Source organism: Daphnia magna, linkage group LG3, assembly GCF_020631705.1.
Source record: "Daphnia magna isolate NIES linkage group LG3, ASM2063170v1.1, whole genome shotgun sequence".
Taxonomy (NCBI): Eukaryota; Metazoa; Arthropoda; class Branchiopoda; order Diplostraca; family Daphniidae; genus Daphnia; species Daphnia magna.
In genome coordinates, this window is record NC_059184.1 from 6,696,229 (window position 1) to 6,719,679 (window position 23,451).

A 23,451-nucleotide genomic window follows, 5' to 3' on the forward strand; every position below is an offset into this window, starting at 1 on the left:
ATTTAATAAGAAATAAAAAAAATTACATGGCCGACATAGGAATTGTCGAAGATTCCCGTCCTTAAGTTAGAGTAGTCCATGCCCGTGGCCTGTGACTTGTCCTCTATAAAGTTCCATGCGCTTTCTATCTGAGTTCGATCTCTCATTATCTCTGCCATATCCGGAAGTTTTACGTTCGGTTCAGCGGCACGTCTGCCAGTTCATAAGATCGTATAAATTTTTCTTGTTTACCGATTTCAAACGTTGAGAACCCACAACTGTATAAGTTCTTTTTAAATGGATGCCCTGGGAAAGGTATAAATGGATTTATGTGAAATCTAATTGACATTTGGTTCTAGATACAAGAAATGCATAACTTTGAAACCCGAAAGGCTTTTAGGAAAGTGTGACCCAACAACTAACCGCTTAAGTTGGCCGATTTACGTCACATAATACTAAGATATCCACCCTTGCGTGTGAAAATACAGCTTTTTCTGTCCATGAATAGTGGTCTTGTTGTGCCAAATGTTCTGTAGAAAATTCATTTCCATGTAACATGAATATGTCTTGCATTTGTTTCCCAAACAGAAAAAATTGCTTTATTGCATCATTTTTCAAAGGGTCTTAATTTGCTTTATATACTTTTTTTTCTTTATCATTTAGAGTCTACCTATTGTGACAGGCATTGGGATTGTTGTTTTGACTGCAGTTGCTGCAAAGTTATATTTCAACTGGCTGCAACCAAAAGAAAGATCAACCAAACAGAAGGAATTGATAACACTGCTTGATCCACAAACCAAGTATCCCTTAAAGTTGGTTGAGCGTCATTTTATTAACCATGATACTAGAAGATACAGATTTGCTCTCCCTTCTCCTCAGCATGTTCTTGGTACATAATCAACTATCAAACACTTTTTTCTCTAAGGAAATTTTCCTTAAAAAATTTTCTTTTAAAGGTCTTCCTGTTGGACAGCATGTCTATTTGTCAGCAAGAATAAATGATCAGCTTGTAATTCGTCCTTATACACCTGTTTCGTGTGACGAGGAAAAGGGATATTTTGATTTAGTCGTGAAGGTTAGTTAGTCGTTATTCTTTCAAGTTCTACATTACATGTTTTTTTCTTGTTTTTGTTCTCTTATTGAAATTATCTAGGTGTACTTCAAGGATGTTAACCCTAAATTTCCTGAAGGTGGAAAATTGACACAATATTTAGAAAAACTTCCCATAGGAGATTCGATTGACGTCCGAGGGCCGTCTGGATTGTTAATACACCAAGGCACCGGGTTGTTTGCTATAAAGCCAGACAAAAAATCATCGCCTTTCAACGTGGCTTTCAAAAAATTGAACATGATTGCAGGTACGTTAGTAGGGTACAATTTCCAGCGAAATCATCCGTTATGGATGACGGTCGATTATTTAGTGAAGGTTACGCTCTACGTACTAAACTTGTGTTTGATTTGAAAGGTGGAACTGGAATTACCCCTATGGTAACGGGGAGTTACGTCATTGCTTAAAAAAAAAATACTTGGTACATATGTTTTTTACAGTTGCAGTTAATCCGACAGATTTTGCGAAATCCAGATGATACCTCGTGCATGGCCCTTCTGTTTGCAAATCAGACCGAGGCGGACATTTTGTTACGTGACGAATTAGAAGAAGCTGCTTCTAAAAACCCTGACCGACTTCGGTTATGGTATACTGTCGATCGCCCTTCAGATGGTATTTCATGTTTTTTATTATCGATAAGCACCAAATGTTATTATTTTCTGATAACTATGTTCGACTATTAGGTTGGAAATATAGCACGGGGTTTGTGTCTCCTGATATGATTGCTAGCCATTTGTATCCGCCTGCTGATGACACTTTTGTTGTCATGTGTGGGCCTCCTCCCATGATCAACTTCGCTTGCATTCCGAATTTGGATAAATTAGGATATTCCCAAAAATTAAGATTCGCTTATTAAAAGTAAATAAAAACTGCCTGATATTGCATTTAAAGTCCGTGATGTATGCTTCCGGAAGTAACACAGTAAGCAATACAAGTTTTTCCTAGTGAGATACGTACTTGTTAGAGAATACTACTTTAGTATGAACAGCCAAGATAATAATCAGCTATTCTAGCAGCTTCTCGAATACCACTAAGCAACGCTCCATGAACTGTGGCGGGATAGTTACGAATAGTATGCTCACCTAAACAAAGTTAAGATACATAAATCAATGCAGCAGATCATCGAAGGAAAACTAAATTACCCGCAAAAAAAAGGCGGGGGTGGATAGATGAATCTGAACTAGAAGTCAATTGTTCGCCAGTAGAAGTTACGGGACAAGCAAGTATGTCATAGTCATTTCCCGTGGCGCTAGTTGAAACGTAAGAATAGGATCCACGAGCCCATGGATCGGAACGCCAGCGGGTTACGACAGTTTCTTTTGGCTTTAATCAAACGATTTTTTTTATTACCTTTTTAAACTGATTGATTTGCAAAGTATTACCTGAGGAACAGCTCCGTTACCAAAAATGCCTTTTAAGACTGCCATGCAGCGACCTACAATAACGTCATCACCAACATTTTCCATAATTGCCGCTGCTTCTCCAGCAACAAGAGCCAATAAAACTGGGGCTTTATACAAATTCCAAAACAAGAATAATTCTCCTATATATAAAGTTAAAATTAATGCAATACAGAAACAGGACAGACAGTAGTTGACGAAACAAACCTCGAGAGGCAGTAGTAGAACCGACGTGACCGAATAAATTGGAATTCGGATCCCAGAAAATACGTTCGAAGCAAAGAGCGACCTTGTTGAGATTGCCAAAACCTAGACGCTGAATGGCCGAAAGTTTCCATTCTGGCAGAGGGGGAGTAAATTCAACCATGTTATTGGCTGCCTTCTCAGTCTCACTTGTGTTTCCATTAAGGGATGTAATCTGTTTTAGTACTCCCAATGGAAGAGTGCACAGAACGGCGTCGCCTAAAAATATTAATTCAGCCGATAAACTTCGATGACTTTCTCACTTTACTATAGAAAACGTTTTTCCTAGCTTCAGCTGAAGTTTTACCTGTTATTGTACTAGCTTGGTTGGTATTACGTGGGTTAAACACACTCACTTCAACTTTCTCACTGCTATAGTTTACTTTACAAACTGCTTGGTTGAGACGAATATCCAGACCTTCGGATAGGGCAACGGGCAAACAGCTGTATCCATTTCTCACTTCAGATTAAACAAACACGTATACATAGGGGTGTTTGTCAGAAAAGAAAATAGAACGTACCTGTGAGATGGCTCCCGGTAAACTCAAAATCGTCATCTTGATCCCAGTGTTTTAACGACAGATTTGAAAGTGGCGTTGCATTTGCAAATTCCTGGCAACATTCAATGTTATGGTAAGCAAGATATTGTTGAAAATACGAAATAAGTGTCAAGAAAACTGTACCAAATTAGCAAAATGCCAATCTAGAATTTGCCGGTCACGTGAAGAAAGGTACACCTGTAAAATAAATAGCGCCGAAAACAAAATTATTATCTCTACTTTATGGGAAAGATCCTAAGTCTAGTATCATATCACTCTCTTAAAAAGGTAAAAGAATTTTCTTACATCACTAGGAGGGGATGCTTCAAGTTCTTGCAATTTCTCCTCTGTTTCTTTTTGCTGTTCCTGAAGCTGTGCCCATTCCTGTGAAATGTTTAAGTATTAGAGTAATCCTACAAAAGGTCAGCTTAATGCAAAAAAACTGAATGGGGTTTTACCTTGTGTGCGTGGTGGATATCCCTAAGTTTGGATCGAAGAGAAAATTCTTGAGTGATATCTCGCTGGCCTCGCGTTTCATTCATTTTATTCCATTGTTGTGTCAATTTAGCTACTTTATCCTGTAAAGCAATTAACTAAAGAAAAATATTGTTTCTCAATAACATTGCCATTTCATTCAACGGAAAAATAAATGGCATTCAAGTTTGTTCGCATGTTTTGTAAAATTTTTAGTTAGTAACTCTGAAGAAAAAAAAAGATGTTGTCGGGTTGGACACATAGGTTGTGATCTGTCAATTTCCCATTTGAAAGAAAGCACTTCGGATTTTGTATCACACTAACTTACCGCTACAAAATGTAAAAATAGAAGATTCAAAATGGACAGGGATTTTCACATGCAGTACCTTATTGAGTATAGAACGCAAATTATCTTGGAGAGCAATATAGTTCTTCCAATGTTGGATTTGTTTTTCTTTCACATTTTTTTCTTGAAGCCTTCCGAAAAGTGGAAAAGAAAGAATATGAATAAGAAAAGCTAATTTTAATAAAACACAGAAGAAATAATTTTGTATACTTAATAACCCATTCCAAAGCTTGGCCAAGTGACACTGGTTTTGTGCTAACGTAGTTTATGTCCAGTTGATGCGACATGTAGCTGGTGGCTTCAAGCAATCGATTAAATTCGCGTTCGACCATTTCGTCTTTATCTTTGGGAACCTGAAAATTGACAGCAATGAAATTGAATTTCGAACGCTATTTTTGACCGTGTATACCGTAGTTCCATTTGCTTCATATAATGGACATTTCTGTTTGATTTTGTGCAGCTCCATGCTGCAAAACAATTATGGTCATAAATGAATGGTTTTATTTTTTATTTGAAATGTTATGTACCTGATTTGTTTTGATAAAATGGTAATTGGATTACCTCCTAAACCAGTTACTACCATGGCTCCTATATCCGCCACGTACGAGTTTTTGCGAAACGTTGCGATTCTTCCTCCAACACGATCCTACATTTAGACGAGTAATGCTCAGTATACGGGATGGTCTTTCTAATAGCCGGTGATGTAAGTAGCGATACTAACTCTAGCTTCCAAGACAACTACTTCACACCCGAAGTTACGTAGTTGTTGGGCGGCTGCTAATCCGGATATCCCAGATCCGATCACGATCACTTTACAGGGTTTCGAAGCAACTGGAATCGGCTAAATTCAAATTATTTAATGAGAAAAATAAAAACTTATTTTTTCAATTTTGAAATACCGTAATTCTTTTGAAAACACCAAAGTTGATGAAACCATGGCGCTGTAGAAATGCATGAATCCTCCCAACTAAGTTTGTATCGCTAGAACCAAAATGAAAAAATAAAAAAATAAAATCGAAACATATAATAAATTCTTGAGAAGTGCTCCTAGGAGTGTTTTGCGTTTTTTACGAACTATTAGATGTACCTATTATAGGGTGGCTCTAATTCAGATAAAGCATTTTCAAGTGTGAGCTCCATTTTTGGATTTTCCAACCACAGTTGCAACTAACATCAACAATGTCAATAATTGTTCAATTTACAATTAATAAAATACAAAAATTTTAAATAATTAATATTACCAATCTGTTTCTAATATAAAGAAATAGTTTTTGTGTGGCTGGCACACCTTGTTCAATATCTGGAAAACGTGCAGCTTCATCTGCATGCAATTTGTCTACAGGTAGGCGACTTTGAAATGCTGCACCCTCCAAGCCTTTATGAAATTAGTATAATGAATGTAATAATAAGATAATATGTGAAAAGAAATTAATACCGGAGGGTTCTTCAAAATCAGAATCATGGATCATATCTTCATCCTTTGTTTCAACTTTTAATATAGGCTCCTGAATAGATGGTACACTAGCAATTGATATAGAAGCTTTGGGTGCTTCAGACTTTCCCATACCAGCATCAAGAGCTAGTTCTTTTTTGTCATCTTTGTCTACATCAGAAACTCCAGTAACTTCAACTGGGTAGTCATGAGTTTCAACTTCTTTAGTTTCGACCTAATTCAAGGCGAATTTGATTTTTCAATTTTTTAAATTTCACTTTTTGGAATGTCTAATGATTAATAACAACATTTTAAAACGTACTCTTGCCCTTTTACTCCGCCGACTAGATCTGCGGAGGTCTTCAGAATCATCGGCGTTTTCCTCCACGGCACTTGGAGTAACGGTGGAAACTTTTTCACTAGAATTACTCATTATGTCTTCCTTTTTCAGGAATATTTTGATTTCCGAGAAAAATCAAAATTGTCCTGCAGAAAGAACTAAGAAAAACATAATCCAACTGACATATGATCCAACTGATTTTTTTTTTCTGAAAACAAACGCTTTTGCCATCAAAACAAGGTTGCCAAACCAAAAAGCATCTGGTCAACCTGAGAACAGGGGCAGAGTAATAGAATACTGGTGTAGCCACGCTTATGGCGGGCCCTCCCATTGCCTTTTTGTCCTGAAAGTCTTTCTGTCCCATAACGAAAGCGCCACAGCGGCTGTGTTGTGAACTTGTGATGTATTACGTTTTCGCTATGTTTTCACTCATTTTCGTCGTCTGTACTTCAGAAAGTAAACAAAAAGTGGCTTAATTAATTAGTGTGAAAAAATGTATGTATAAACATATGGGTTGTTATAACAATAACAACCCTTAAAACTCAATTCATAGGTGGCAGTTACGGTTATGGGACACTTAAATCGATATCTTGCCTCATTTTCTCACAATCGATACGCGAAATTGGCAACAACTTTTGGGAAAAAATCCGAGAGGGGGAGTTAACATGGCCGTGGCTACACCAGTATTCCATTACTCTGACAGGGGAGAGGGGACGCCCTGTCCCCTCGGCTCGGCCCCGCTTCGATCGGGTAGCTTTTTTGCCGATTGGTCAGATCGTTTTGGATTTCGGTAACGGAACGGTTCTATCAGGCATTCAGGATTCGGGCATCTACATTTGGATCGACTTCCGAGTCGAAAGTGGCATGAAGGAGGAAAGGAGGAGGAGCGACTCTCATAAGACCCTGCAGACAAAAGTGTCGAGATGCTGTTATTGCCGTTGGCAATAGATTAGTTCTTTTTTTCGTCACTAGATGCGTAAGAGTACGTTTACACATGATTTTCAAATGTTTAGTTCAGTTGCCAACGTTACGAGCTTTAGTCTGCGGCCCACTCAGAAACATTAAAAAAGTGACTAAAACTTGAATAGTGAAAATGCCTTGTTGTGTGGTTGGTTGTAAAACGGGGTACATGCCGTCCAAAAAAAAATCCGAATCTTACGAAACATAGCGTTTTTACTTTCCCTAAATACATGCAAATTAAGGAAAATAGATTGCGGGCCACCCAAAATCGTGTACGCATCACCGTGTATCGCATCACCCTAAAGCGTGTACTCTAACCGTGTATTGGCTCGACTCCGCCCCATAAAGGAGGGGCTTACAACCATGTCAAATACACGATTTCCCCTAAATTGTTTCGGAAACCCAAAATTCACCACCAGAGGCACTACTATATACCCAAGATGTTTCTGCTCGAATTTCTTCCCAATGGCCCTAATTTTTAAAAGCTCTTTGATATTATATTTTTATTTAATTATTATATTTGAATTGAAACGCACGTGGTACCATTTCAAAATATTGTGAATTATGGAGAGAAAAATTTGAACTAGAACCGTTGGTCTGTCAGAGGAAGGACAAAATGTAAGTATGTTATGTACGTTATGTTCCGAGAGTAAAAATTCCCCATATCAAATGTGGTGTCATACTCCATGATGATTGCTGGCAAATCATTCCGATCAAGTAGAAGTTCGAATTCATGGGCCATTTCTACAAATAATACCAAATAGGAATTACGCATATAGAATGAATAACAATTTTTATTAATTGTGATGCAGGCTTTACGTTGTATTAACTGTTACTTTAACTCTTCTTCACGTTAAAAATTAAGTTTTTATAACTATAATTTATATTTCTCCCTTTTCTTCTTAGCAGTGGGTACCCTATTCATCTTTTCATTTTCCAATATTTTTTTCTAGCTCCAGTTCTATCTACTTTATTTTTATTTTATTTTTGTTTGTAAGTTGCTCGTCTCTTTTAGCCGAAGAATTTCGTTTGCTGCCAGAAATTCGTCTGCTACAAGGGGATGAACAACAAACCATTCACAAACAATAGCTAAATAAAAATAAACCAGATAGAACTAGGGCTAGAAAAAAAATTGGGAAATGAAAAAATGAATAGGGTACCCTCTGCTAGGAAGAAAAGGGGGAAAATCTTAATTATATTTATGAAAACTTATTTTTTAACATGAAGAAGTTGGTTTCTCCATAAAGCCTCGCTTACACTAGAGGTTTTTTAAGCTTTTAATTTTAAGAAGTTAAGGTCTTAAGCTTTTAAGTTTCTGGCTTACACCAATAATTTTTGAAAGTTTAACAGCTTAATAACTCAAAAGCTTAATATCTTAAATATCAAACTGGTTTGATATTTGAGCTTTTAAGTTGTTAAACTTTTAGGAAAGTTTAAGCTCTAGCCAATAGGAATATTCGGCTAGTGCGTACTTCTTCGTAAATTTTTTTGCACTGGTGCCACCACAAAGGTGTTATATATTATATTTGTAGTTTTATTTCGGATGTCTTTTACGAATAAGATATTTCTTTTTAAGTAGAGTTACCGCAAATAAAAGAGCTGTGAATCCAACAACACATTTCGTTTCCACTGGTACACGTAAAAATCGTAGTTATCCATTTTGATGAAGCTCAACATCAACACAAAAATAGCACTTCGTCTGCTTATATTTATTTGCGTTTGCATGAAAACTAACTCCGCCTTCTTTAAAAAAAAAAGTCACTTGACAGTGTAAGTTGAAAAATTAAAAACTTAGCTTAACTTCTTAAGAACTTAAAAGATTAAGGAACTAAAAGCTTAAGAAGTACCTCTAGTGTAAGCGAGGCTTAAGACACTGCAGCCGCAGCAGACCAACTTGGACACAAATGAGATTTTCGCATTTGTGGAGAACGTGCAACGTAGGATGTTTTACTGCTCTATTAACATATAAATATTATATAATATATATATATACTTGTGTGTTTAAAAGTTGTGATTTTAAAATTAATACATAGTATATTGCATATATACTATATAAAATTAATATTTCATATATATTGTAAATAATATATATACTGTGGGTATATGTATTTTATAAATAATATATAATTTTAATTAAATATATTTTATATATATTATATATATATTATAGTAATATATTGTTTAAAAAACCACACATACAAATAAATGTTAAATGAACTACTTACTGAAATGCATGCACGCAATGTTCACATCCGGAAACAATTCATACTTCCGCATGAAATTCGTTTCTATGCCGGGGCCGTATTCTAGCCTTGGCTTAAATTCTGGTCTTACTAAAATTTCTTATAAAATTTCCTCACGTAAGTTAGGAAAAAATGTAAGTTCGTCATTTCAATAAACACGTATTCTAGCTTAAATTTTCTTACTTTTATTTCTGAACTTAGTATAAGTTCAAATTCTAAGATCAGATTTTTCAAGCATAGAATTTTTTATTTGCTTAGAGGGCGACCTTATAGCGACCAATAAGAATATTCATTTCATGACATTGCATACAGTAAAAGATGCTGTTTACTTTATTATTGTTATAAGGCGTCTGCTAGAGCTAGAATCTAGTTAGTATTTTTAAAGTTATAAGACTCTTTGATTGACAGTTTTGGTATCTTGAACTGTGTTTATTGTGCTAGTGAAAGACTTACGAGATTTAAATTTGATTATCGTCAAATAGATCAAAAATATCAGCACGTTGACGATAAAACGGAACCATTCTCCTTCTCACTTCTATTCGTTTTTCATACAATTCATCCTCATTCGCATCACTGTCATTGTCACTATTTAAAACTTCGTTCAAAACATCAAGGTGACGTTCGAACTCGTCGATGTTATTCATCTTCAATTCTTACTAGACCACTAGATGTTTTTACTTGATAATCAAAACAATGACACGTGAAAATACTAAAAACGTCGACAACAATAGCTGTAAGCATTAGCCTTAGCACGGAATTTTAAGAAAATAACCGCTTTAGGCCAACTAATAGTTGGCTTACAAAAATTTGCTATCTTAAGTTTAAAAAGACAAGTTCAAAATATTTCTTAAGAAAAAAGGTGAGTTGAGAAAAGCTAGAATACGGTTTTAGGTAAATCCAAGCATGAATTGGATTTTTAAGCAAAAAATAGTAAGTTAAGAAAAAATTCGTGCTTAAGTCAAGGCTAGAAAACGGCCCCCGACCTCGTATGCATTGTATTGCAAAAAATCTTGAAATGATTTTAAGCATGTAGTCCTTTTGTTTTTTAGTGAAGACCCTTTTTAGATCAATCAGGTAATTAAATTAGCAAGGGAATTCAGCTTATGGTTTTTAGCCTAATGACTGTAAGTCTGTAACGTTCATAGAAAGGTCAATTCAATAAGCGACGTGAATTCAATTAGCGTTCACGAAGCTCCATTCCCATGCAATGGGTGTGGAAATATAGTATAATATATGGTGGGAAAATAAATAGTTAGCTTAATAAATTCATTAATAATAATATTCATTCCATAATTAAAATACAAAAAATATATATACTTGTTGTAATTTGTTATTCTAGGCTCTAGGTAGTTTCCTCATCTGGTTTTGGCATAGATAATGTAAACTTAAAAATATATAAAATAATATACGTAAATCAATTACATTTCTCGTATTTATTCGTGAAAAACAAACATTTATAATACATGGTCACGACAATTTTAAAATAATATAATATTCACAGCAACAAGACCCTCCCCGAATACAAAATACACGGTATAGTACACGATCTGCCCACTACACGTACACGGTGATGCGTACACGGCTATACGTACACGATTTAGAAAATTTTCACTGTCGTCTGCTACTGCCTAAATCGTGTACAGCCTGCCCTCAAGCCCCTCCTCCATGGGGCGGAGTCGAGCAAATACACGGTAAGAGTACACGCTTTAGGGTGATGCGATACACGGTGATGCGCAGACGAATCAGTCAATTTGTTGGCAAATGTTCGTCAACGTCTTTTGCCAACATCAATTACATCTGTGAACCTTTCACCTCAGGAAGGTATAAGTTGTACATCAGTTACTATTTTTGTGTACATCCATCTGCTCTATCAACGTCAAAAATTAATTGTAATATCTGTTATCTGTTTTGTAACAGTGAGGAAAAGGAAAATCTCAGAAGGTGATCCCTTTAACTGCAGCATCAGTGCCTACGAACTCGGCGCGTTTTATTTCTATGGCCAGAAAATCCTTTGTAAACGTACTCTTACGCATCTAGTGACAAAAAAAGAATTAATCTATTGCCAATGGCAATTACAGCATCTCGACACTTTTTAGCCCGAGTTGCGCCTCCTCCATTCCTCCTTCATGAAAGCGGTACCACGAAAAAAGCAGAAGGGGTGGAAGGAGCTATAGAGTGAGGAAAGGGAGAGAGCCAATCAGAGGACCGGAATATTCCCTCTGGGATGTAGCGGTGACGGTCTCGACCCTTCGAGACCGTCTCGCGGAGACCATGTTGGGCTAAGACGGTGCAATTGGTGCAGCACCGATTCTAACAACGACAAAAAAATCCCCGCGTCAAACTTCCCCGATTAATTTTTAACGGTAAACGTTAGCGGTGTACCCGATTAGAATGTGATCGGGGCCGAGCCCTACTTTTATGACTTTTATTGAAATGAAAAATAAAGTCTTGAAGTTCTACTGTCGGCCGTAATAATTATTTAAATATTCAGTGGAGTTTTACTGTCGGGTGTTGGGGTTCTACTGTCGGGTGTCGGGGTTCTACTGTCGGATGTTGGAGTTCTACTGTCGGGCATTAAATATCATATTTAAGGTATTGGAGTTCTATTGTCGGACAAAAAAATATATTTTTTAAATCATATTAGTTCTACTGTCGGGTGGTGGGGTTCTACTGTCGGGTGGCGGGGTACTACTGTCGGGTAAATAATGCAATATTTAAATGATTGGAGTTCTATCGTCCGGAAAAAAAAAATTTTACCATAAAGAGTTCTGATGTCGGGCATTTGATATTTTATAAAAATCGTTGGAGTTCTGTTGTCGGGCATTGGAGTGCTTTTGTCGGACAGAAGAGTTCTATTGTCTCATGCTATCTGTTATTTTTAATTTTTTTTTGTGGGGCTCTAATGTCTTTGGAGTTCTATTGTACAGTATCCTGCACAAAAATCCGAACACCGATTTAATTTTTTAAAGCCATCTATTGGCGGGGTAAAGGGTTTTTTGTTTGTTTTTCTTTAAGAGGGAGGGTAGACGGGGTGATGGACACATAGGGCAGGGTTGGGTAAGTCTAGACATTTTTTTTATGCCTTAAGGTATTACGCTTTAAGGCAAGTAACGGGTCGGGACATTTTTGCAACCCCCAGGGTGGTGTGTTTTTTTTAAACGACAGTTGGAAATGTTGGACTTTGGCTGTGTAATACTCCTTACCCAAAAAATTAGATAGCTGCCTGTGCACAATTACCTCGATAACGATGGCATATGTGTAGAGCCTCTGATTGCGACGCCGTAGATCAGAGTTCGATTCTCAAAAAGGAATTGCTAAATATTTGGTATCCTTATAATATTCTTCATTCGAATTTGCTGGAAATATTAATTTCTCTAGAACGAAGGAGATTATTATTTTTTTAATTATTTAATAAACAAGAAAAGCACATATTGCTCGATTAAATTGATTTGTTTTCTATATAAACGAGAATTTCTTGTAAGTTAACCATATTAACTCAGCACCTCATCTGGAATCGAACGCCGATCTCCAGGATCACATTCAGAAACGCTACACCTACGCCATTGACATCTACGTAGACATTTACAGGCAGCTGGAACATAAGCTAAATTGTTTCGGCAACATTACCAAGCCCAAGCCCTAAATTTCCAACTGTCGTTTTAAAAAACACACCACCCTGGGGGTTGCAAAAATGTCCCGACCTGTAACTTGCCTTAAAGCGTAATACCTTAAGGCACCTTTTTAAAATGTCTAGACTTACCCAACCCTACCATGTCGTGTCCATCACCCCGTCTACCCTCCCCCTTAAAGAAAAACAAACAAAAAACCCACTTCCCCGCCAATAGGTGGCTTTAAAAAATTAAATCGGTGTTCGGATTTTTGTGCAGGATACTGCACATGGAGTTCTACTTTCGGACTTATCAACAATTTTTAAATATATTTTTAAAAGTGAGGTTCTAATGTCTTGGAGTTCTACTGTTTTTGGAGTTCTACTGTCTTGGAGTTCTACTGTCGCCATACCCGAAAAAAAAACGGTAAGAAAGTTTGGTTTCTATCCCCGATTACATACCCCGATCACACTATTTTCTGGCCCATTTTTCACGATTTCACCCCAATTCCTACCAATAACCTGCACTAACTTTGAAGATTGTTCAAATTTGCTGTTATATATTGTATATTGAACAATTTCGTAGGGAAAATGCAGAACAGCTGATCGGCAGTATGTTCTGCCAGCGTGAGATATGAGTAGTATGTTTAATTAATTAACCAGGGAGAATTTTTACTAGAAAAAACTTAGAAAAACAAAGCGTTAAGCCTCGCTTACAGTAGAGGTTTTTTAAGCTTTTAAACTTTTAATTTTAAGAAGTTAAGGTCTTAAGCTTTTAAGTTTCTGGCTAACACTAATAATTTTTTAAAGTTTAACAGCTTAATAACTCAAAAGCTTAATATCTTAAATATCAAACTGGTTTGATATTTGAGCTTTTAAGTTGCTAAACTTTTAGGAAAGTTTAAGCTCTAGCCAATAGACCATTTTCACGTTGCGAAAAGCAGTATTCATGTAGTCCGGCAACCCTGCAAGCCGCCATTTGTAGTCTTACTTAGCCTTGTTTAGGTGGATTTAACATAGACTAACGACTTTGAGGACTGATTTCTCCCATTAATTTTGCTACCAGGAGCAAAATTATTGTGGCACGTTGTACGTCAGGATATTGCCAACATTTCAAGTGCCAAATTTTCAAGAATTCGCTACAACTAGTACTTCAAATCGTCGTTACAGTGAAGGGCTATCAACATTTGAAACAATAACAAACAGTCAACAGCAAATGGTAACTTTAAAAAATGTGTAATTTTCTTATAAAACCTAAATTTCTTGGTATAATTAGGAATGTAAATGTCTTCTGAGGATGCAGAAGATCTTTTACATGATTCAGTTATTGAATTATTTGACTTATCTGATTATTCTTCAACTTTGCCAAACGATGCTAAAGAAAGATATGTTGCTAAGCTTAATGAAGTACAGTGTGACTGTACTTAATGTACTTATGTTAAATATTGGCAATATCCTGACGTACAACGTGCCACAATAATTTTGCTCCTGGTAGCTGTAGTAGACTCGGCTGTCCAAGTGTGACTGAGGCTAGCCTGTTTGTATTAGCTAAGCCTGCCACTAGTGGCGCTAGTAGATATAGAACATCTTTCCTTTTCATAAAAAGAAAAAAAAAACGGGAAGATGATGCATAATTAGAGATTACAAGGTGGCACTAGCAAATTAGCGTATTAAAACAAAACTTCATGTAACTGGCAATTTTAGAGGGGAGCTGCTACTCTTGAACGGCTTCCGACGGTTTGGCTGGAGTTAGACTAGTCGACTCGGCCGCTGGTTCCGCTCCCAAATTTTCTTCTGTTACTTGCGCAGCCGGATCAGGAGGGCGAGCTGGGCTCAATGAGACGGACCGTCGCTGCTCTGGCAATAGGGTGGGACGTTGCGCTGCCAACCTGGAACTACTCCGGGAACTCGATGGCCAGACTTTGACCGTCAATGGCTTGCGAACAACTTGACGAGCGACACGAACAGGATTTGGAGGGAGGGGCAACACCACAACTGATGGAATCGGCTGCAGAGCTGGGGGCTGAAGTACAGCCGGCGGCTGCGACGAAATAACCGACCGTGGCAAGGACAGGGCCGGAAACGAAAACACCGACTGTTGCCTGGAACAAGGTGTGTAGACACGACTGGGCTGCTGCTGCTCCAAGGACGATTTAGGGGGAACTGCTGACTGTTTTTGAGCTGTGGCCTTTGCTGGATGAACGACAGGTTCTCCCTTGCAGCAATTAATTGCTCTTCGGTTTCTTCTGAGCTCTCGGCCATCGAGAGTTGTGATGACATATGAGTCTGGTTGTTAGCATACTAGCTTGACGTTTCCGCGTACCCACTTTTTTCCTACACGGACTCTGACTGGCTGACCGAGTGTTAGAATGGAGTAGCGAGACGAACGGGCTGCTTTTTGATGAAAGGCTGCTGTCATTTGGCGACGCTTTAATGCCGCTGCTATAGCTCCCGATGACACGTTTTGATGACGTAATGCCTCCGACAGGAACGGTAAACTTCCTCGTAGATTTCGCGACTGCAACAACACTGACGGTGAGGGCAAACCATTGCCGATGGGAGTTGAACGAATTGCACGGAGTGTATCCTGGAGCGTGCGACCATCCTCCATGGACTTAACAAACGCCGCTTTTACAGTTTGTACTGATCTCTCCGCCTGACCATTTGACTCTGGATAAAATGGACTTGATGTGACGTGAGATATGGCGAGATGACAAGCAGACGCTCGGAAGTCAGCGCTGCCAAATTGCGGGCCATTATCCGACACAAGCACTTCCGGCACTCCAAAATCAGAGAATATTTTATCTAATTCTTTGATTTTGGCTGCACTTGTTGTTGAGGTCATCTCGACGACACAGGGCCACTTACTGTAGTAGTCAACGGTTAACAAGTAGTCTTTACCACGTAAGTGGAAGAAATCCGTCGCCACACGCTGAAAGGGGTGATCCGGAACTTCCACTGGATAATACTGCTGATGTGGATTTTGGTGACGCCGCTCTTGACATATGCGGCATCCGGCTACAAGGTTGCGTATTTCTTCGACATATCCTGGCCAGTAAGCAACTGATTTGGCTCTTTCGAGACATTTAGACTCTCCGAAGTGGCCATCATGAAACTGCTTCAATATTTCCGACTGCAGAGAGACGGGAACCACCACCTGATGTCCTCGCAGAAGCAAACCACCAGCTGTTGATAAACTGGCCCTTTCCGACCAAAACGGCTTAGCCGGCACCGGGCAATCTCGTTTGTGATTCGGCCACCCCACTTCCACTAATCCGATGACAAGTTGCAACGTAGCATCACTCTGAGTAGCCTTAGCATATTTTTCTTTAGCCGTTTCTCCTGGGATGACGTAGCTGAGCATTGCATGTACAAATTCTTCATTTATTTGTGACTGATCTGTCGCGTATTCCTGAGTGTCTGGCGCTCTGCTGAGCGTATCTGCCAGATAGAGTTCCTTCCCGGGCTTGTAGAGAAGTTGATAACTGTAAACCTGCAGCTGTAGTCGCATCCGCTGAATTCGGGGGGAACACAATCCAATTGGCTTACCCACCAGTCCAACCCCACATAACACAAGGCAGTCCGTCGGATGTCCGACAGATGTCGGGGTCGGATGTTGAGTACATCTTTTTGATATCCTCCGGACAGCCCGATATCCGATTTGGATGTCCTACGGATGTATTTTTTTTGGGTTTTGACCGCCCTAAACAGCGCCGTCAGACATTCTAAGGATATCCGAACGGGCTTTCATTTGGCTATAAATATGACATGTATTGGACATCTATTCACGAAAAAACATTAGGCTATACCAGGATTCGAACTCGGGTCTCCCGCATCACAGTCGAATCTTATTCCACTGTGCCAATCTACAGATAAATTATGTATCATTTTCGAACAATACAATCGAATTGTTGTAAAACACTTGAGCTTTTTCGATAACAAATCACATACAGGATTTTTAAAAAGTCAAGATGATGTCGAACTTAGGTTAAACCAGAGGTGTATAAATTGAAATTAAACAATTTATGCTAAATATTTTTTGAATTTTAAACTTCAGCATGATTTATTAAGTTTAAAGTAGTTTTTTATTAATTGAAATTATAATCCTATCATAAGTATCCTTGCTTTTAATATTATTAGATGCCGAATAATATTTATTTTCTGTGAGTTAATTTTCAATGGCTTGGTTCCCATAAGCTAAACGGAAAGCTTGTGCAAACAAACTCACGACTTTCATATATTTTATTCATTTTTTGTAATAAATTTTAAAATCAACCATCCGGCAAATAGATCATTACTCCTTTATTTTTTAAATTTTTCATTTTAAATGCTGGACTTCAAATAAAAATACGTTCAAGGGAAAAATTTGAACACGGTTAAGTTTTCCCCCTCTCAAGAAATTTTGACAATTAATAATGAAACTTAGTGATCGGCCCCAAATTAGTTCTAATCAAGTTAACCGCCCCGCACCGATAAAGTGCATTCGGGGTTGAAATGAGGTGCCATTTTTTCAACCGGGGCGGTGCGGGAAAAAATTTGAGGTTAACCCGTTGCCCCGAAGCAATAAAAAAAAAATGCCGTTCTTTCGGTTTCAGAGTAAAAATCGGGGCAAGCGGGTAGAACGAGCTATTATCGGGGTTGTTATCGGATAGATCGGGTCAATCGATAATGTTTTTTGCATTGATGAATCGATTGATTGCAATCCAATTGATTGCAAACCCCAATTGAATTCGGGGAGAAGAATTTTCCACCCTGAGCCACGCCTCCTTGGCCCGAAATGAGAAACCCGATTTGCAAAAAAGCGCCCCGATTGGCTCGAGGCCGATCCTTAAATGAAACAATTGAAAATCTTTTTGGCTGTTGGAAGGAGGTCCGTAGAATATAATTTTCGCACATCCATTGCACTTCCAAGGTGACTAGCCGACGGACATCCCTGGAACTACCCATTGAGTACATAGATATCTAACGGATGTTCGGCCATGATTCGGACATCCGACGGCTGAAATGTGCTATATGGGACCAGGGGCTTGTGATCAGTTTCTACTGTCACCTGATTTCCGTAGACATAGTGATGGAAGTGTGTCATGCCAAACTGCACTGCTAACAACTCCTTTTCAATTTGGGCATAGCGACGTTGTGTGTCTGTCAGTGACCGCGACGCAAATTCAATGGGCTGACCATCTTGCAGGAGTACAGCTCCAAGGCCATAAGGGGACGCGTCGACTGAGACCGTAACCGGTAACTTTGGATCAAATAAGCGCAAGACCGGCGCCGAGCTCACTAGTTCTTTGACGGACTGTAAAATGAGGGCGCTGCCGCTGTCCCACACCCACTCGACGTCACTTTTTAACAAATCACGCAAAGGTTTCGTTAGGGGTGACAAATGTTCACAAAATTTGGATAAATAGTTCACCATTCCCAACAACCGCTGTAATTCTTCTTTTGAACTCGGTTCTTTAAACGCCTTAATGGCACTTACTTTGGCTGGATCTGGCTTTAACTGCTGGAAAGAGATGACATGACCGATCCATGGCAGCTCCGGGAGGAGAAACTTGCACTTTTTAGCATTAAGTTTGAGATTCACTTTTACACATCGATCAAATACTGCTTGCAACCGCTGGTCGTGTTCTTCTCGAGTCTCTCCCCTCACGAAAAAATCGTCAAAATATATTTCAACGCCTTCAAGATCACCAAAGAACTGTTCCATTGTCTGCTGATACACTTCCGGTGCCGAAGAGATGCCAAACGGCAGCCGCAAGAAACGATAACGCCCGAATGGTGTTGCGAACGTCGCCATATAACTGGATTCCTCCGTCAGCGGGATTTGTAGAAACCCAGATGTTGCATCTAGCGTGGAGAAATACTTGGCTTTGCCAATGCGAGCAAACAACTCTTGTGCTGTCGGTACCGGATAGTGTTGACGCTTAACTTCTTTGTTTAAATCAACTGGATCCAGGCAAATTCGGACGTCACCATCGGCTTTTTGTATAGCTAGCATAGGGTTAACCCATTCAGTCGGTTCCGTCACTTTGCAGACTAATTTCAATTTTTCCATGTCATCAAGCTCATTCTTTACTGGATCTCGTAGCTTAAACGGCACTCGTCTTGGCGGGCGAACAACTGACACGTAATTGTCTTTGAGTTTGATATGATGCTCCACTGGCAATTTGCCAATACCAATGAAAACTTTTTGATACATTTTAAACTCACTCGGTAAGGTGGACTCCACTCTGTTGCTATCTCCCATTGCGTCTACTTGTTGACGTGCAGATGTCTGAACAAGGCGTAGTTCACGGCAGCTGGGCAAACCCAAGATGGGCACCTTTTCTTCTTCAATTACTAAAACCCGCAGAGTATACCGCTTTTTCTTAAAGCGTACGGCGACGTCTTGTTGCCCCAGGACATTTAATGACTCACCATTATACGTGCGTACTTGCGGACCAGGCTTCAGTTGTGACTTTGAGCGATTCACTTTTTCAAACCAATTACGAGACAACACATTACACGAGGCACCGGTGTCCACTTTGAAAGTTATCGGATAATCGTTGACTAGGAGTTAAACGTTCCACTGCGAGTCTTGGCGATCACTCAACGAGTGAACCACATACGAGTCTATACTAGCAACGTTTTCTTCGCTGTCACAAACTTTCTCAAAATGGTTGGGCTTACCACATTTTGTGCACTGTTTCCCGTAAGCTGGACAATTACGCCTAGAATGACTGCCACCGCACCACTTACAATTTGTGATTTGTTCGATACTCTTGCGATGTCCAGACTTGTCTGCTGAGCCACGTCGGTCCGAGGGCCTCGACCGTTTGAGTTTTTCCAAGGTCAATCTGTTGACTGCCTCTGCTGACATTTTTTCAGTTATCAATGATGATGTTTCACACGCTCGAATAATTTCAACCGCCTTCACCAATGTTAATTGAGGGTCGAACAACAATTTCTCACGTGTTTTAACGTCTGCCACACCGATAACGATTTGATCGCGCAGAATGGAGTCTCGTTGCGTATCATACTCACAGGTTGCGATAAGGGACTGAAGTTCCAATAAAAACGACTCACATGACTCACCCTCACGTTGATGACGAGTGAGAAACTTGTAGCGTTCAAAAGTTTGACTTTTTCGGGGTTGAAAATGAGCATCAAACTTAGCCAAGACTGGATTAATTTTGTTCTCATCACCAGCTGTTGTCCACGTGAACGTCTCGTAAATTCGGAGCCCTTCTTGGCCTAGCAACGTGATCAATACGCCCACTTGAACATCTTCATCGTCTTTGTTTTTCTTTGTGGCCTTTAAGTACCACACAAACTGCTTTTTCCAAAGTGCCCATTTAGTAGGCAGATCACCATCAAACGAAAAGGATGACGGTGGATGCAATTCACTCGCCATGCTGACTAATTGGATGAATCTATCGACTTTACTTCTGACACCATGTAGTAGACTCGGCTGTCCAAGTGTGACTGAGGCTAGCCTCTTTGTATTAGCTAAGCCTGCCACTAGTGGCGCTAGTAGATATACAACAGTAGCAAAATTAATGGGAGAAATCAGTCCTCAAAGTCGTTAGCCTATGTTAAATCCACCTAAACAAGGCTAAGTAGGACTACAGATGGCAGCTTGCAGGGTTGCCGGACTACATGAATACTGCTTTTCGCAACGTGAAAATGGTCTATAAGAATATTCGGCTAGTGCGTACTTCTTCGTAAATTTTTTTGCACTGGTGCCACCACAAAGGTTCTTATATTTGTAGTTTTATTTCGGATGTCTTTTACGAATAAGATATTTCTTTTTAAGTAGAGTTACCGCAAATAAAAGAGCTGTGAATCCAACAACACATTTGGTTTTCCACTGATACACGTCAAAATCGTAGTTATCCATTTTGATGACGCTTAACATCAACACAAAAATAGCACTTCGTCTGCTTATATTTATTTGCGTTTGCATGAAAACTAACTCCGCCTTTTTAAAAAAAAAAGTCACTTGACAGTGTAAGTTGAAAAATTAAAAACTTAGCTTAACTTCTTAAGAACTTAAAAGATTAAGGAACTAAAAGCTTAAGAAGAACCTCTAGTGTAAGCGAGGCTTAAGATAAACTTTAACATTCAGCAAAAGTCTGTAAGTCAACTAAAACCCGACAAGGCACGGGGCAAAAAAGACAGAATATAATCAGGCCAACCCGTTCTGAAAACGAATTACCCGCCCGACCAGCAAAAAACTAACGCCGATCGACCCCAGACCAATACCTATTACCACAGACTACGAAGTAAAGACCGATATCATCGCCATAAGGCTGAGAGAAATCTAGTAGGCGATGCTCGGTCTTAACCGCTAGGGGCATGGCGTACGTATTGGACAAATTTTTCAGATTTTTCACATTTTGGTACTGAATACGTGCTTCACACACACATATTAGCGGGAATTGTGGTTAACTCTATTTCTTCAATTGTACACCTTAATTTTCTAGATCCCCTTCCGATATCCCGTGAATTATTTCAGAATTTAATTCTGATTTTCGGGTGCGTTTCTTAAAATTCTTATTTACCCCATCTTTTTCACCATCTTTTGGTAGTATACAGCTCATCATGAAATGCTGCATTTCAGACAGCATTTTTTTATCGCTCTGAAATGAGCACGAAGTTCTGTTGTAGTTACCATTGCTACTCTGTTAACTTGATGTTGACTTTTATCAAGATCAAATTCTTATTAAGCCAGGCCTCGATGACCCCAAATGAGAAACCCGATTGGCAAAAAAGCGCCCCGATTGGCTCGAGGCCGATCCTTAAATGAAACAATTTAAAATCTTCTTGGCTGTTGGAAGGAGGTCCGTAGAATATAACTTTCGGACATCCATTGCACTTCCAAGGTGACTAGCCGACGGACATCCCTGGGACTACCCATTGAGTTCATGGATATCTAACGGATGTTCGGCCATGATTCGGACATCCGACGGCAGAAATGTGCTATATGGGTAGCATCTAGATGTGCGCGGCCATGTTGATATTTTATATCTATATAAATAAATATTGATATGTATTATTTTAGTTCTATATAGTAGTTCTATATAGTAGTTCTATATATTAAGTCTATATAGTAGTTCTATATAGTAGTTCTATGTAGTAGTTCCATATAGTACTTATATATAGTAATTCTATACAGTATTATAATTATATGTTATACTTTTTTCTCAGAAATTCTCCTATAAAGTACACGCATCAACACCGCATTTCATCGTACATTTTTTAAAATTATTATTATTTAGTTTACCCAGTGGCATTAATATTGTCACACGAGTTGTATTAGAACAAGAACAAACGAATACAACAAATGATGACTTAAATTCTAAACAATGGTTTAACTCAAACAAAAGGGATAACCATTACCAAAAGTTGGAGAAGCGTCTGAAGACCTCTTGGGAAACCAGGGAACTCCTCTTACGGAGCCCAGCTCCGGGAGCTCACCCGATGGAGACTCATCTAACGCAGATTCAGGGCAGTGTTTTATACCGTCGCGCGAATTGCTCCCCTTCTGGACTGCATATCTGCGTATCTTTCTTAGAGCGGACTTCTCCCGATAATTTCTTCACCACGATCGCAGCGTTGTCCAAGGAGCGGATGACTCATCTCTGCGAAGAGATAACCAATCTCTCTTTTCACCCGCGACAATATATTATATTATGTATACAATATAAAATGAAAACGAAACCATTGGAGAACACAATTTCTTTGTATTATGCAGACCATAATAAATGCACAGTTTTCAAGGATTTTGGGTATTTTGCATCTTCCAGTAGTGGCGCAATTTACGCTTGTCTGCTGCCGTTGGATGCACCTGATTAAATTTCTGGGAAATAGCCAACCCCAGTTTCGGTGGCCAACGATGTCTAGTTAGTTTCACCTTCAGCATGGAGCAAATGGCATCTAAGCAGATAAATATGATTAAAATACAACTCTTAAATAATATTTAAAAAACTCTTACCTTGTATTTAGGTATATAGTATTTCTATATAGTAGCGCTATACAGTAGTACTTTACAGCAGTACTATTCAATGAATAAATAAATTTTAGTAAATTAATATTGTATAAATACTATATACAAGTACTATATAATACTATTTACCGTGCTTTATATAGTATTGTACAAATGTAGGTACTATATAGTACCTGTGTTTAGTTCTTCTATACAATACCTCTTTATAGGTATTGTATAAGGATACTATATATAGGTATTATATATAACTATAATACATAGAATAACTGTATAGTTAAGAACTGACAGTAATTCTATAAGTTCTTTATATACACATGTACACAATTTTAAACAAAATAATATTTATTGGTTTTAGATTTCTTACCTTCTACTGCCCTCAGAAGATTTCTTAAGTAGAACGTGTTATCTTGCAGATAACTTATAGATATCAACATGTCTATCTGCTGTTGTACAGTATCCTGCACAAAAATCCGAACACACCACCCTGGGGGTTGCAAAAATGTCCCGACCTGTAACTTGCCTTAAAGCGTAATACCTTAAGGCATAAAAAAAATGTCTAGACTTACCCAACCCTACCCTGTCGTGTCTATCACCCCGTCTACCTTCCCCCTTAAAGAAAAACAAACAAGAAACCCATTACCCCGCCAATAGGTGGCTTTAAAAAATTAAATCGGTTTTCAGATTTTTGTGCAGGATACTGTACATTTCTAAGGTATCTACAGGATACCGTAAAGATGTATGGCATTTCATACCAATTAGCTATATGTAACATCTATCTTAGAGAAATCTCGT

At 38.7% G+C, this 23,451-nt stretch overlaps 4 protein-coding genes across 4 annotated transcripts; 1 reads left to right on the forward strand and 3 right to left on the reverse strand.

The window, feature by feature from the left end:
• The first annotated feature begins 91 nt into the window (after positions 1-91).
• LOC116935473 (NADH-cytochrome b5 reductase 3) lies at positions 92-2,037 on the forward strand. Its single transcript, XM_032942765.2, has 7 exons — positions 92-294; positions 643-868; positions 936-1,054; positions 1,133-1,337; positions 1,445-1,467; positions 1,528-1,699; positions 1,771-2,037. Exons 1-7 carry the CDS (start codon positions 277-279, stop codon positions 1,941-1,943), a joined length of 936 nt encoding a protein of 311 aa, XP_032798656.1. The 5' UTR covers positions 92-276; the 3' UTR covers positions 1,944-2,037.
• Positions 1,967-6,105, reverse strand: LOC116935472 (lysine-specific histone demethylase 1A). Its single transcript, XM_032942764.2, has 19 exons — positions 5,844-6,105; positions 5,525-5,756; positions 5,331-5,464; positions 5,177-5,256; positions 4,989-5,070; positions 4,811-4,930; positions 4,617-4,735; positions 4,499-4,556; positions 4,300-4,442; positions 4,130-4,220; positions 3,728-3,862; positions 3,576-3,653; positions 3,414-3,467; positions 3,252-3,342; positions 3,038-3,190; positions 2,695-2,949; positions 2,470-2,630; positions 2,230-2,410; positions 1,967-2,169 (listed from the first exon to the last, which is right to left on the reverse strand). The coding sequence occupies exons 1-19, from the start codon at positions 5,952-5,954 to the stop codon at positions 2,063-2,065; spliced, it is 2,385 nt and encodes a 794-aa protein (XP_032798655.2). The 5' UTR covers positions 5,955-6,105; the 3' UTR covers positions 1,967-2,062.
• Positions 6,106-14,385: 8,280 nt separating this feature from the next.
• On the reverse strand, positions 14,386-18,870 carry LOC123470467 (uncharacterized protein K02A2.6-like). Its single transcript, XM_045170731.1, has 3 exons — positions 17,722-18,870; positions 14,974-16,185; positions 14,386-14,886 (listed from the first exon to the last, which is right to left on the reverse strand). Exons 1-3 carry the CDS (start codon positions 18,868-18,870, stop codon positions 14,386-14,388), a joined length of 2,862 nt encoding a protein of 953 aa, XP_045026666.1.
• Positions 18,871-19,227: 357 nt separating this feature from the next.
• Positions 19,228-20,064, reverse strand: LOC123470469. The gene has a single exon (XM_045170733.1). The coding sequence runs from the start codon at positions 20,062-20,064 to the stop codon at positions 19,228-19,230; it is 837 nt and encodes a 278-aa protein (XP_045026668.1).
• Between the last annotated feature and the right edge of the window lie 3,387 nt (positions 20,065-23,451).